At 35.0% G+C, this 14,354-nt stretch overlaps 2 protein-coding genes across 4 annotated transcripts; both read left to right on the top strand.

Moving 5' to 3' along the window:
- Nucleotides 1-1,005: 1,005 nt before the first annotated feature.
- On the top strand, nucleotides 1,006-6,306 carry LOC131047328 (protein RBL). The gene is made up of 4 exons (XM_057981197.2): nucleotides 1,006-1,364; nucleotides 1,470-1,568; nucleotides 4,747-5,828; nucleotides 5,933-6,306. The coding sequence occupies exons 1-4, from the start codon at nucleotides 1,346-1,348 to the stop codon at nucleotides 6,086-6,088; spliced, it is 1,356 nt and encodes a 451-aa protein (XP_057837180.2). The 5' UTR covers nucleotides 1,006-1,345; the 3' UTR covers nucleotides 6,089-6,306.
- A 3,259-nt stretch (nucleotides 6,307-9,565) lies between these two features.
- On the top strand, nucleotides 9,566-14,122 carry LOC131047329 (E3 ubiquitin-protein ligase BIG BROTHER). Of its 3 annotated transcripts, none has more exons than XM_057981198.2 (6): nucleotides 9,584-10,180; nucleotides 10,710-10,766; nucleotides 11,295-11,549; nucleotides 11,795-11,880; nucleotides 13,560-13,675; nucleotides 13,761-14,122. In XM_057981198.2, the coding sequence occupies exons 1-6, from the start codon at nucleotides 10,126-10,128 to the stop codon at nucleotides 13,927-13,929; spliced, it is 738 nt and encodes a 245-aa protein (XP_057837181.1). In that variant the 5' UTR covers nucleotides 9,584-10,125; the 3' UTR covers nucleotides 13,930-14,122. The 3 variants fall into 3 exon arrangements, with proteins under 3 accessions (XP_057837183.1, XP_057837181.1, XP_057837182.1); XM_057981199.1 differs by lacking the exon at nucleotides 9,584-10,180 and adding an exon at nucleotides 10,360-10,397; XM_057981200.2 differs by lacking the exon at nucleotides 10,710-10,766 and having other exon boundaries at nucleotides 9,566-10,180.
- The last annotated feature ends 232 nt before the right edge of the window (nucleotides 14,123-14,354 follow it).

Genomic DNA, 14,354 nt, shown 5'->3' with positions numbered 1-14,354 from the left:
TCAAATCTCTGTTGTATCTGGAATTGTTCACACAGTTCTCTCATTTCTCGATTCTTAAACGAACATCCATTGTTACTCACTATACAAGTTGGAATCCCATACTGACACCAATACTTATGCATAAATGTCCCATTAGCTATGTGTTATGGGTACCAATAAAGTTGCACCAATGCCTCAAGTAGTCATGCGCTATGGGCACCAATAAAGTTGCACAACTCCTCTAATTAAAGTAAAAAATTCTAACTAATGGGGATAAAGTGGGCGATTATTGGTACATGTGAAATTTATTAATGGACTTTTAGTTATCATTTTTTGGGTTTCTTTAAAGTTAATAATGGGGGATTGGGTGAGGAGGAGTGAACAATAATTGAAACATGAGCGGTGAATGATAATTGAAACATGCATGAACGGTAATTGATGCTCTTCTCTTACTTAATATAATTTTTTTTTAGTAAAATATTATTTAAATTAATTTATAACAAAATTAACAATTAACTTCTATGGAAAGAGGGAAAGAAGGGAGATCAAGAGGAGCAAAAATAGAAATGACAAAGACATTGGGAAAATAAAATAAAAGCAACATGTGTAGAGAGAAGAATAGAGAAGGAGAGCCAAAAAGAGAGTGGAGAGAAAATAGAAGTGACAAAGATATAAGAAAAATAAAATAAAAGCAACATGTGTATAGAGAAGAATAGAGAGGGAGAGCCAACGAGAGAGAGGAGAAGAAATAGAAGTGACAACGACATAGGAAAAATAAAATAAAAGCAACATGTGCAATAGAAGAATAGAGATGAAGAGCCAAAGAGAGAGGAGAGAAAATAGAAATGATAAAGACATAAGGAAAATAAAATAAAAGCAACATGTTAGAGAGAAGACTAGATTGGGAGAGCAAAGAGCAAAGAGCAAATATAAAGAAAAAAGAGAATAAGAAAAAGAAAAGAAATTCAATCGACTACTTTGTTAATAAATAATATTTGAAAAACGCTTACTATTATTTTTATTAAACCCTTACTGAATCAAATTCACTGCATCTACAGTTGCATATAAATTTATCTGGGCAATGTCTCTGGCGCGTGCGATCCTAAGGTTTAAACCGTAGGACACATGATTTTTGCACTCATGAATTTTTCTGGTTAGGAGGAGAGTTCTTGGAAATGAAATTTGTTTTGACAAGGGAAGGATTCGAAAGTTCATTGTTGAACTAGTCTCCCATTTCCATATTTATTGCCACTTTTGTTTCTGGTTTTTTTTGGTTCCCGCCTTTTAGCTCCTATACTGTGAAGAAGGGTCCTGCAAGCTTGGGTTTGCGACGAAGAGAGCGGTCGTCTTATGAGTATAGGCTGTCATGAATGCCAGAGTCATAGGTAAGGTTTATTAATGTCGCTCTTTTTGCATTGGTGAATTGGAAAACAATCGCTTGAAGATGTTATTTTATTTTTTCTCTTTGTAAAAAATTCTGTGTTTGGCAGACCCATTCAAGGGGGATTTCCCGGAGGTGATAGAAGAGTTTCTGGAGAAGGGCACGGCCAGATGCATTGCGTTCAATCGCCGAGGAACCTTACTAGCAGGTCTGGTAGACATGTGTTTTTCTAACTATAATTTTTAATTTTGTTTGGTGCTTAGTTTCAATTATGCACATTTGTGTTAATTCTGATCGGAATTGGATTGAGTTTTATTAGGACAATCTTTATTTAGGCGTGTCTGTTATTCAATTGCTGCTAGGTTGATCGGAGTTTGTCAATCATGTAGTATAAGGAGAAGTGTTTGCGTTTTTTCGTTTGTTGGGTATTCAGTTTCAGTTACGCCTATCTGAGTTATAAGTCATTAAGTATATGAAGAAGCTTTCATGCTTTTTTGTTAGTTTATGCTTGGCTGTCTTGGGCATTGAATTTCAATTTTTTTCCATTCGAGTGTTTTGGTCATCAAGTTCTCGGAGAAGCTTTCGTAGTATTGGGCTTGTCGGGGATTCTATTTCAGCTATGCCCATTTGAGCTATTCAGGCGCGGTGTGAATTAGGTGTTGGGTGTCCAATTTGAATGCCCATTTGAATTGTAGACAGGAAAGGAACTTGATGAGGAAGATAAGAAAATGAGAAATTTAAGTGGATAATGTAACAATAAGAAGGCTAGCTTACGGGTGGATTAAAGTCTTTGGCTAGCAGGTTTGCCAAAAAATGCCTTTGGTCTTATGTTTTGGTTTCATTAGAATCTAGCCCGTGGTTAGTCCCGAATACCTAGATCTGGGTTTTGTGGTAGGTTATAATGTTCAAACCATTGTTCCATGGGGACTCGTTCTCCCGCACCCCACCCAACACCCTACGGCTCCAGTACCGGGACATTTTCAAGACTCTCCATAGCACCACCACCTCTGCCACCTCTGCCAGGGATGGCACTGGATCGGCACGGGATCGTTTGTTATATGGTACATATCATTATATCATTACATACTAATTGCAACCTCTAACTTCATGAAAACTAGTTTGTCTCTCAAATATGTTATATTTATGTTATATTTGTAGATTTTGTCTTCAAGATTTCAATTCACCTTAATTTGTATATCAGCACACCCCCACCTCCACTCTGCTGTCATCCCCCCGTACCCTCGCCGTCCCCAAATTTAGGCCGCGTCCCCCATTCCTTTGTCCCACTCGTGGAAACAAAGGTTCAAACCCAAGAGCTCGCATAGACTTTGGCAATTGCTTGGTGCTCTAGTACTAAACTAAATCTGAGCTTCGGTAGATTGGATTGAACGTCCAACAGGGCATTGGGGAGGATATTGTTAGCAGGCATGTTCTTTTAGGGGAATATTATAGTGATCGGGGCATGTGTTAAATCAGACATAGGGTTATAGAGATCATACATTTTTCTGTTTTGAGCTCCTAGTAGCTTCTCTGAGTAGATTCTCAATGCTTCCCATCATTTGAAATTCAGGCACAACATATTTTAGTGGTTTGGAAATCTATATCGCTAGAGTGGTAAGCCTATATGCGCTCTTTTTACTAGGACAATATGGTGCATTTGATTTGAAAGGCCATCTCTTTGCAGCTCGTGTGTGAAATACACAGATGCACTATTTTTCCAAGGCAGTATGTTTACTTCCCCTATGGATGAAATACATCGCCTTTAGAAGTTCCTGATAAGTGATAACTCAAAAATCTATTATTAACTTGAGTCTCTGCACTTAAAATAAGTTCCCATTAAAAGAACAAGGTAAGATCTTTGCTGGGGTACTCGATTTCCAATGTTTCTATAATCTTGGGCCTCATCTGAAATAGAAGACAGGCAAGTGATGGCCAAGGCACATAAACAAATAAATCTGGAATTTATACATTGGAATTGCTCTGATACAATGTCAGAAATGTGTGATTGCTATACATGTAAGTCAAAATCTTCACATAATGTTTATCTGACATTAACAAACTCAATACTGTACAAATGCATGTTCATATATTGCAATAGGTCTCACATTATGGCATCTCAGAGATTTGGTTGCTATACAAGTAGGTCAAAACCTGCGCACAATGTTTATCACACATCAACAAACTCACTACTGTAGTTTAACAAATGCATGAACATATATTGCAATAGGGTCTCACATTATGGCATCTCAGAGATTTGGTTGCTATACATGCAAGTCAAAACCTGCAAACAATGTTTATCACACATTAACAAACTCAATATTGTAGTTGAACAAATGGATGTTCATATTTTGCAATAGGGTCTCACATTATGGCATCTCAGAGATTTGGCATCGTGCATGGGTGTGTGTGCATGCGTGTAGGTATCTGCTGACTCAATAATTATAGAGGAAGTTTTTTAAATGCCAATATTGGCGATTTTCATTTATTCATAAGTTTCAGGGGATGGAAAATAGTTTATAAGGGAAGGTTGCTCCATTGTAGTAAAGTATTATAGTATGCTCTTGTTATTCTCTAAAGAGAACCAAGCAAGAGAAGTGGACATAAAAGTGCTTGATTAGTAACAAAGATAAATTAAACTGGTTGCTGCTAATCAAGCATCTGTTGGTGACTGGTACATATTTAGTGTGTTATTGTCATTCATGCAATTCCTAAATGGTTAACAAAGCTTGATCATTAATTCAAAAGGTGGAAAAGGGAAACTATGCTTACATATAACAGCTCAGAAGTACTCTGAATTTTACATTCAATAAACAGAAGATAATTTTTGTTATCTTAATGAAAAAAATCAGTAAAATCTGTAAGTGAACATACCCATAACTTCCATAAAGGATATATTTTTCATATCCGACATCATTAGAAAAACCATATCTAGTTTTTAGTAAGTTAATAATATTTTGATTTAAGCTTCTGGATTTGACTGTGTGTTTCTTTTTCTCATCAACATTTCGAATCATACACTATGATTCATTATTATGATAGTGAATTAGAGAAAGAGAATATGTGAAATTGTATCTTTTTGGTATGCAATTTCACATATTTTATTCTCTAACTCACTATTCTGATGATGAATCATAAAGTATGATTCGAAACGTTGATGAAAAAAAGATACACAGCCAAATTCAAAAGCTCAAATCACAACATTGTAGAAAGTAGAAACCTAATGTGTACAAGTTAATAATATGTTTTTTAATAGAGAGCAAACAATTCCATTTTATCATGCTCTCCTTTCTCCACTGGATTATAATTGTCATGTCTCTTACCTTCCTTTCACCTGTTGGCTTTCAAGTCTGTAAAAGAGGTCTAATTTCTTTATTTAAATGAAACAGCTGGCTGCACAGATGGAGCCTGTGTTATATGGGACTTTGAAACCAGAGGAGTTGCCAAAGAACTCCATGATGATGACTGTACTGCATCCATAACAAGTGTGTGCTGGTCCAAGGATGGCTATCGAATACTGACATCATCTGTCAACAAATATCTGACACTGTGGGATGTTTGTCAGGGGAGAAAACTGACTCGTGTCATGCTCCATCAGACTGCCCTGTATGCTCGTCTTCATCCTGGATCAGCAAATCCATCTTTGGGCTTAGCTTGTCCCATGTCAAGTGCACCTATCCTTGTGGACTTCAATTCAGGCAGTCAACATGTACTTCCCTTCTCAACAGGTACAGAACCAGTTCATGGTTCTCGGAGTAAATTTCCAGATGGAAGTGTAGTTTTTTCTTCTGCTACGGCAACCTTTAACAAAAAAGGTGATTTGATCTATGTGGGAAATTCCAAAGGGGAGATCCTGATTATTGATACACAAACTAGACGAATACAAGCTCTGTTTCAGGTTCCTGGAGGTGCATTAATTAGACAGATTGTCTTTAGTAAGAATGGAATGTATCTACTCACTAACTCTGGAGATCGTACAATTAGGGTTTTTGAGAATTGTTTACTACAGAATAAAGCAGCTCAAGCTTTAGAAAACTTAATTAATGGTTCAGGAGACAGTGCAATGACTGGAATCATGAAGTGGGCGGGATCTCAATGCTTAACACTTTCTAAGGAGTTTCAGGATGCAGTTGATTGTCTCCCATGGAAGGTTGCATGTTTCAGTGGTGATAGTGAGTGGATTGTTGGTGCACCTGCTATCAAAGGGGAACACAAGATATTTATATGGAGCAGGCAAGGGAAACTTGTCAAAATATTAGAAGGACCGAAAGACAGCTTGACAGATTTGTCATGGCATCCTGTAAGACCACTAATGGTTTCAGTGTCCTTGTCAGGAGGGGCTCTGTTTATTTGGGCTAAAGATTATACAGAAAATTGGAGTGTTTTTGCTCCAGATTTCAAGGAGCTTGAGGAGAATGAAGAATATGTTGAAAGAGAAGATGAGCTTGACATGAAGCCTGATACGGAGAGGGTATTTACCAATGAACTACATTTTTTATCCATTTGAATGCATCTGAATTGTTTTTCTTGAATTTTTGAGATCATACATTTTAATTTGTAACGTTCTTTGATCAGGTTACAACTGCACATGTGGATGAAGACGAGGAGGTTGATATAATGACTAGAAAAAACTATTTAGATTATAGTGATTCAGATGATTCAAATGAAGGGCTGCACTATTTACCTACAATACCATTGCCGGACAGTCCTAAACAGCAGGATCAATCTTAGAAATACCTTCTAAACCTGAAAATATCATTCCTTATCAGTTAGATAGGTCACCTACCATACAAAAGGATCTCATTTTATTGCTTTTAATATATTAGTTTTAATTTAATTTATCATGCAAATATGGTAGAATATATTACAGCTCATGTTTATGGGTGATGTCCTGGTGATTTGAACTATTACATCTGTAGTCTAATACAATTGCAACAACATTTATCATATCATATCTATGAATCACTAAAGAAAAATAAGGAACATCATGATTTAAATTTAAGGGACGTGTAATATCCCTTGGATTGCAAATTAAAAATATAATTCAGTTGAATCAAAATTATATTAAATTAATTAATTATTAGATACAATTTTGATTGTATATTTAATTTTCAAAGAGTAAACAAATCATATAAATAGAACTTTTGGGTGATTAGGATTAGACAATAGATTGAAATAATAAACAATTGATGGTCTTGACGATCAATCATTTCTAACTTTAATAACTTCCTTTCATGCGTAAAGTCAAAGGAATTGTTTGGAGAAACAAGGACTTAAAAATGACTACATACCCACATTTGAATAGTTCACATCAAACCTAACTTCAAAAATATAACTACATATATTTACGCTTTGAGCCCATTTAGAAGCGGTGTATGTGTGCAGTTTGAAAAACAAAGGATGTTCCCAATATGTAGCCATTCAAAAATGAGATTCATGGATTGTTTAATAAAGATTTTGTCAAAATAATTAATAAGAAATCGATTAATCATTCAAAAAAATCATTTGATTAAAAGGGAAAATAAAATCCCTAACATAAATATCAAGACAAAATGTATTCATTGTATACTTGGATGAGTCCAATAAAAGGATTTGCTTAATTGCCCAAAGTAGTAGGCCAAATTTAGAGGTAGGACTCAAATCTTTATTTATGTATCTATAAAATATGATATTTTTGGTGCGCTTTCATCATGGAAGTGTAGTCATTTAAGAGAGACTCGAGGTGATGGATTGCACTTGAGTGTAAGCCTCTAGTCAAAGCATTATACATGTGTTGTTTGATGGACAAATGTCTATCTTGTTGGTTGGATGGATTCATATCCTATTTGATGGATATATGATTACTTGAGTATACAATATTATGAACACCTAATAACTTAGATTTTTTTCAAAAGGATGAAATTTAGAGGTACCACTAGAGGGTTGTTACAAACTTCTACTTCATAGGTTTAGCATCTAGATGTACAAAAAGACGATGCACTATCAATGATGGAGCTAATATGGACATGTTGTGATAAGACCAAGAAAAAATTCTTGACTAGTTAAGTGTAGCACAAATGGTTCTTTTTTCTATAGTTGTTAAAGCTAAAGCTATTTGGGTGATCATTTTGTCTTCTTCTGTGAAAAGATTTATTTCTTTAGTTTCCTCAACAAGTGATGACAACCCATCTTGTAAGTGCATAGGGAAGGTTCAAATCCTCATCCCTTTGTGCCCTAAAGGAGTTTTCACCAATGAACACATCCTCATTGTCTTGGTTTTTACTTTTGTGTACAATTTTTTATTTTGCTTTCTTTTGATTGTCGAAGTAGACCCTCTTACTCCCCAAAGTATGTGAATGTGTTTAAAATGATCTCAAATCCTTTCTTGTGATCCTTGATGTTATGTTATCTCAAAACCCCATAACTTCTATAAGATCTTCCTTATTTTTAGCAGTGTCTAATAATATGGATTTTTTTTGTCCTAGTCAATAATATTAGTGCATTCAAGATCTAAGGTAAGGATTGTGGTTTTATAAAAAAAAGATTAGTTGTAGTAAGATAATTGAATGGGTTATCGATGAGCTTTCTTTTAATGTGTGCATTATAGTTCTTAGTTTATAGTTTAAGATAAAGAATGAGTTCATAGTTTTGAAATTTCTCAAAATTCTCTATAGATTCTAAGGCATACATGTAGACAACATTTATGAATTTAACGTAGTTGTAGGCAATGTCATGATCTAATAGTAGGGAACACTTAAATGAGATTGAGATAGAGGTTTTAATGCACTCGACAACTTGTGCATGGTTTAACAAGAGCATTTCACTCCTTGAGCAACACACGTATGTTCGAATAATATTATATTCAATGACTTATTTTGCTAATAACTTGGATTAATCATTTTCTTATTATTCTAGGATAATGAAATATTTTGAAGGTTTATATTGTATCCACAATTCCTTGTAAACATTAGTTGTCAAGAGAGAGGTAAAGTTTATAGGGTGGTCACTCATCCATTGAATTTAGATGAATGCAAATATGATACATAGCCAACTTACCAGTTCTTTGCGAAAATGAGGTCATTGGGTTATTGGGGAGAACAAAAGAGACCAACAGGTGGTACCCATGGACCTACTACTAAGTTTGTTAATAATTTTGCATTGTGATAAAACAACTTAAGAGTTTAGAGAGTCACTATTATCGACCAAGTGAATAGGTCAAAAAGCATGTAGGTTTAACAAACAAAGGTGGATGCTAATGATAGTTTAGAATTGGTTTAAATAATGGCCTATGCGTGCTAGAAAGCTATAATAAATAGATTAGTTAGGTTCCCTATGACTTGAGAATTGGTAATCGGTCATCTTAATGCTATATTGATATTACTTAAGAGCATAGAGACCAATCATTATAAGTAACATTAAATCAAGAAAAAAACAATATAAGTTAAAACAAAGCTCAACATTGGAACACGATGTAGACTTCAAATAGGAGACTTCAACTATAAAACAAAGTACAAGCTCACAAACTTGAATAGACAATGTACTCAACATCTCTTGAACGAATCTACACTTTATATTCTCAATTAGATAAAAAAATATACTAAAAAAGCAAATACAATCTTATTATACTAAAACACAAAATACCAACATTTATTTTTTAATATAAATATATAATTTGTTTGATTAAATCAATTTGAAGTTTTTTAAAAATATTAACTATAACCATCAATATTATCAATCAACTCTACTCGAATGATAAAGACTAATCCTTACCCAACCCTTGATATTTTATTTTATTATAATAATAATTGTATTGCGTGTTGGATTCCATTAGTTGGAGAGGAATATGTTTCAACTAACTTAGTCTTAGTTACCTAGCGCACATCTGGCCTAAGAAATTTTCTGCATTTTTTAATGCATAAAATAATGGCTGAAATAAATGGGCCATTTTAAAAGAACAAAATAAATCTTTTCCCCCCGATGGAGGGACACAGCATTTTCATATGACTACGTAGAGCACATTCTCCGCACAAATAGAAGGAAAGAGTAAATGGTCTAAACAAACTCACTTTTCAATTTCGTGTATAGTATTTGATGTCCGAATATGCCGTTAAATATTCCCCAACGGCAAGGTACCTGACGGAAAGCAATCTTTGAACCAAAAGAATATTCTAGATCCGTACAAGATCACGGGAGAATGGAGGGCCACGATTAGCTGATCAGGAGCACGAGTACGGTTCACAAATTTGTTTGTTGTTCAAATTTGAGTTGCGGATTTGAAGAAGAGTTTAAAATTAATTGAGGGCCCGGGTTGGCTTTAGTATAAGCGTTGTCCCGGACACGCACATTTGTTCACAGAGGTCGGTAAGCAGCATAAACTCGTGGCGTTTTGCGGTGAATTGCCTGAATTCTTGTCAAATTGGGTATAAAGTTGAAGGGAATTTCGTGCATTTAGCTTTAAAGCTTCGATTCGTGCTGTCTCGCGAACGATTCGAAGGAATTTAGAGGGATTTGCAGTTATCTTGGTCCGTTGGTTCTGCTGTTTGGAAATTCTCGCGGAATTGAGAGATTTGGCAGTTCGTAGACGGAAATTTCGCGGCCTCGGATCGGTTACGCTTCAAGTTTGGGGAAATATTGGGTTTTCCTACGAAAGATTTGTTGTGTTTGGACATATTTTAGAGAGTTTCTTTGCAGGAAGGTGATATTGATAAGGCTCTTTGAATTGTTGTGTCTTGAGGTTTTCTGTCCAAGATTGTGGACGCATTATCTGCAGGCAAAAGCGTTCAGAAGATATGAGCCGTTTGGCCACGGAGATAAGGGAAACACAGCAATCTGACGATACGAATGGTAATATATTTGCCAATTTCAATATCTGATGAAATGTATTATGAATAATCTCGAATTCTTTTGTTTTGTGCATTTTGGCCTTGTGTTGATTTCTTGTCGTGTTAAATGATGTTGTCACAGATTATTAATGTTTATCAAGGCTTATTTATCGTCAAGATTATTAATGTTTATCAGGGCTTATTTCTGGAAATGAACTGAATACAAATGTATGTTGTTTGTAAGTAGTGCAATTTTGAGTTTTATTAACAGTTTTGCTCTATTTTCTTTGTCATTTTAAATTAAATATTGCAAAAAATTGCATATGTTTATGATTTTGTTTTTCCAAAATTTAATTGTCTCAATATTTTGTGTTCTATATTCATTTGCCGTACCAGATACAAGGGTAAATACCGTTTCAAATTATGTTCAAAATTTACTATAGAATTTTGCTTTCTGCTGATTTGTTGTTAAATTTTATTTCTATCAAACTCTTTTTAAATAGAACATTCAAAAAATACAATCTGATTTGGATCTTTCGTGGCTGTTTCAGATCAATCACATGTAAATGCCACCAATAGAAATTCACGACCAGACAGATCAAATAAAGGTAAATTGTGTGACAAATAGATTAGCAAACGAATGGACTATCAACGTTTGCTGTTTTGTTCATGGATTGTTATTCAACAATGTGTTGTTCTTGCTTAAGTAATTGCAATGGTCATTTTTCTTTTATATTGTACCTACAGTATCCTGAATGTGTCACGAATAGACTAGCAAACAAATGGACTTTCTACGTTTGCTGTTTTGTTCATGAATTGTTATTCAACAATGTGTTGTTTTTGCTTAAGTAATTGCAATGGACATTTTTCTTTTATATTGTACCTACAGTACCCTGAATGTGTGACGAATAGACTAGCAAACAAATGGACTTTCAATTTTTGCTATTTTGTTCATCTATTGTTATTCAATAATGTGTTGTTTTTGCTTCAGTAATGGCAATGGACATTTTCATTTTAAATTGTATCAATAGTAATTGAAAATCTGGACTGTATTTATAATTTCCTTAGGAGTGGTGTAATAAACTGTTGTGACAAATAAATCAATGTAATAGGTGTGTGCTTATGTTGAACAACAGGGCGTCGAAGAAGGGCGGCAGCAGAGCAAAGAAGAATTGACCAACAAAGGTGGGGCCAGTATTTAACCGACGAAGAGGAGGAACAGGTTCCAATAGCACCAAGATCGAACACTAGGAGAAGGGCCAGGAAAAATAAACGAAACAATTCTATACGTTTTTTGGATGAAGAAGAATATTACGAGGACGAACTTTCTTTTCATGCAACTGGGGCTAGAGATGAATTTTGTGAGGATTTTGATCTTGAAATGGCATTGTGTAAGCAACTTTCCTAACATGAACTGTTTAAAATGAGTTGTCAAGAAATAACACTTTACAATTTGAGCTTTGTGTTCAAGTTGAAGTTTTGTACTTGTCTCTTTCTTATTTGAAGGTACCATTCTCGTTTTTCTTAGTGAGTGATGCAATATTTCTTTGGTGCTCTGTTTCCACCAATATGTTAAGCAAAATCTGGACAATTAATTTCTTTGTATGTTTGTTGTTGTTTGTCTGAATTTTTTCAGCTCTTTCGTTATCATTGGGGGATTCTGCTCCTAACTCGGGAAACCATGATCACAGCAATCGGACTGTTGTTAACATGTCGTATGAGGTATGCTTGTAATATTTGGACATGCATGTCAAAGGAATTGATTATTCAGAATGATTTGTTTGTGTTACTTGCTCCCAAAATTTTAGATTGCAACTTTTTGAAGGGCACTTTGCAGGAATGCTAGTTGTAATTATTCTGAAATGACTTTTTTAATGCCACTATTTTGGTAAACAAGTTAATTCCATGGGAGCTTGGAACAAATGCCCTTCTTAAAGGTGATTCCATGGGGGGTTTGGAATTATGTCCTTCTTAAGGGTGATAGGCATGATGAACATGCCCTTGTTGCATATTGGCTTCAGGCAACTCATTGTTTCTTAGGAGGCTGCTGTAAACTTTTTAGGATAGCAGGGACAACAATTGCATTTGTAAAGAATTGAAAAGAAAATATAGGTTTTTGAATCTTTCTCTGGGGAATTTGTAAAATCTAAACCCTTTTTAATAGTCTTTCTGCTAGACATGCAGAGCTAGTTAAGTTAGACCCTATCTATGTTCTCATAGCTATTCCTGAGCCTTACCTATTAGCAGGAAGGTTTTATTAATTTCTGCAGCGTATGTTGAATGTATTGGAGGGAATGTTTATTTCAGTAGGAGGGTTTTCTGGGCATCAACTTAATCACGCTCTTGCCTAAATTTCAAAAGATAACATAGAAATTGGAGACTCTTCTACTTTGTAGCTACTGGTCTTCTGATTCATTTCTCCATCATACGGTCTGGACTTAATGTTGTAGATTTATCTCTGTAATTACCTTATGCATTGGAACTATAATTTAGCATCATGATCTTCAGGTGGCAAATACTGTTGTAGTTGGCTTATGGGAAGTTAATCAGGTTGATTAGATCAGTAGCCTTTTTAATCCAGGTCAAAGGGAAGGATTGCCCCTTTTTAAAGATGAATGGTCGTATTTATTATCTTCATATTTACATTGTTTTGATTTCCTGATGAGAACTTGGAACACCATATGCTCTCATAGTTACTGGAAATTAAATTGTACAAAGTACGAATGGTTCCTTCAAGTTCTGTACCGTTTGAAATTAAATTGCACAATGTCTGACTGCTTCTAGTTGAGAACAATCCCTCAAGTTTTGCAAGTTTATCTTTCGAGAGTTTCAAATGACTTTTGAGTTGTGAATTATCTAGTGAGTTGTGCTTCACTTCCATAATCTGGTATTAGAAATCTAGCAGCCTTGCATGCTAGTTTAATGGGAGGGAGTTCTCTTAGATAACACGATGAGTTGTCCTCTACTTAGACTTGTGGATCTATCTTTTCCTTTTCTGTAGTGAAATAGGATATAAGTAATCTGGTTATTCTGATTTAAATGTTACGCTGAATCCAATTCAGTACTGGCAGAATAGGGGCATATACCAAATTTGTGCTTAGAATTTCAACATCTATGTTTGTATATTCTGTTACATTATGTAATGCTTAGATGTTTATGTATGTGTCGTAAACTGGTATGATATTCTGTACTTGAGCGCACATGAAGGATAGGTTTACATGTTTGCTTGTCCTTACGATGTGAGGGGAAAAATCTGATCAGATAAGAGGCCCACTGGTTTGAGTCTGAGAAGTATGCACTGTTGGTAGCTATGTGATTAGAGTTGAGCGTGCTTTTAGTGTTAGATGTAACAATTAATTTGAAGTGGCTAATGTTTGGATTTGTGACTTGAAATTTTGCAGTCTCTTGTTCAGCTGGAGGATGTCAAATGTGTGGCTCCTGAGAATGTCGTAAACTCCTTGTTAAATACCATGTTTGATGGAAACAAGTCCGACCATGAATTGACAGAGGAAGAAGAGTAAGCATTTTCGCTTATCCCCTAGAGCATGTTGGAAGAGTTCTTGAATGTATCTTTATTTTGACACTCTTTGGGCTTTGTGTAGGAAGTGTGCAATCTGCCAGTGTGAATATGAATGTGGTGACCGTATTATGACCTTGCCCTGTGCTCATGCCTTACATCATGCATGTGGATCACAGTGGCTACTCAATTACTCAAAGCTTTGCCCTATTTGCAAGCTTGATGTTACTGATAAAAAAGTTGTGGATATGTAAATAAAGGGTTCTTCGGCTCCAGCAACAGAACTACTGAAGAATGGAAACACCGTACAGTTCACCTGTAAATAATTCTGTCCTTAATTTGTAAATAGTGTTGCTGTGGAGTTAGGTTATGTTCCTACAGATACTTATCTCAAACTTGATGTGAATAAGCTCTTTTAATTCATTAAAAAACAAATTAAACTTGTAATATTGTTTATTGTTTGTTGATTCAACTCTTTCAATTCCAATGGCCCAAGAGACAGAAAAGTAAATTACGTGATGGCCTAACAGACGGCAAGGTAAATTATGTGATGGAATACATGGCACGGAACAACTCTGAGGACTTTTTAATAAGTCGTCTTCGGAGGGATACTTCCAATCTCTTTTATTTTTTTATTCTTTTCTATGCTGAAAAGAAACTTCATGGTGAAGCTAATTAT

This window comes from Cryptomeria japonica, chromosome 10, assembly GCF_030272615.1.
Source record: "Cryptomeria japonica chromosome 10, Sugi_1.0, whole genome shotgun sequence".
NCBI lineage: Eukaryota > Viridiplantae > Streptophyta > Pinopsida > Cupressales > Cupressaceae > Cryptomeria > Cryptomeria japonica.
The sequence above is the reverse complement of the archived record's forward strand: the minus strand, read 5'-3'. Positions and strand labels throughout refer to the sequence as shown.

What these genes read in the sequence shown, in the direction of transcription:
- LOC131047329 (XM_057981198.2), top strand. Translation starts at nt 10,126, where the DNA reads ATGAGCCGTTTGGCCACGGAGATAAGGGAAACACAGCAATCTGACGAT. An exon ending in GCAATCTGACGATACGAATG is followed by an intron (nt 10,181 to 10,709) that starts GTAATATATTTG and finishes TGGCTGTTTCAG; the next exon opens with ATCAATCACATGTAAATGCC. An exon ending in GAATTGACAGAGGAAGAAGA is followed by an intron (nt 13,676 to 13,760) that starts GTAAGCATTTTC and finishes GGCTTTGTGTAG; the next exon opens with GAAGTGTGCAATCTGCCAGT.
- LOC131047328 (XM_057981197.2), top strand. An exon ending in CCGAGGAACCTTACTAGCAG is followed by an intron (nt 1,569 to 4,746) that starts GTCTGGTAGACA and finishes TAAATGAAACAG; the next exon opens with CTGGCTGCACAGATGGAGCC. An exon ending in TGAAGCCTGATACGGAGAGG is followed by an intron (nt 5,829 to 5,932) that starts GTATTTACCAAT and finishes TTCTTTGATCAG; the next exon opens with GTTACAACTGCACATGTGGA.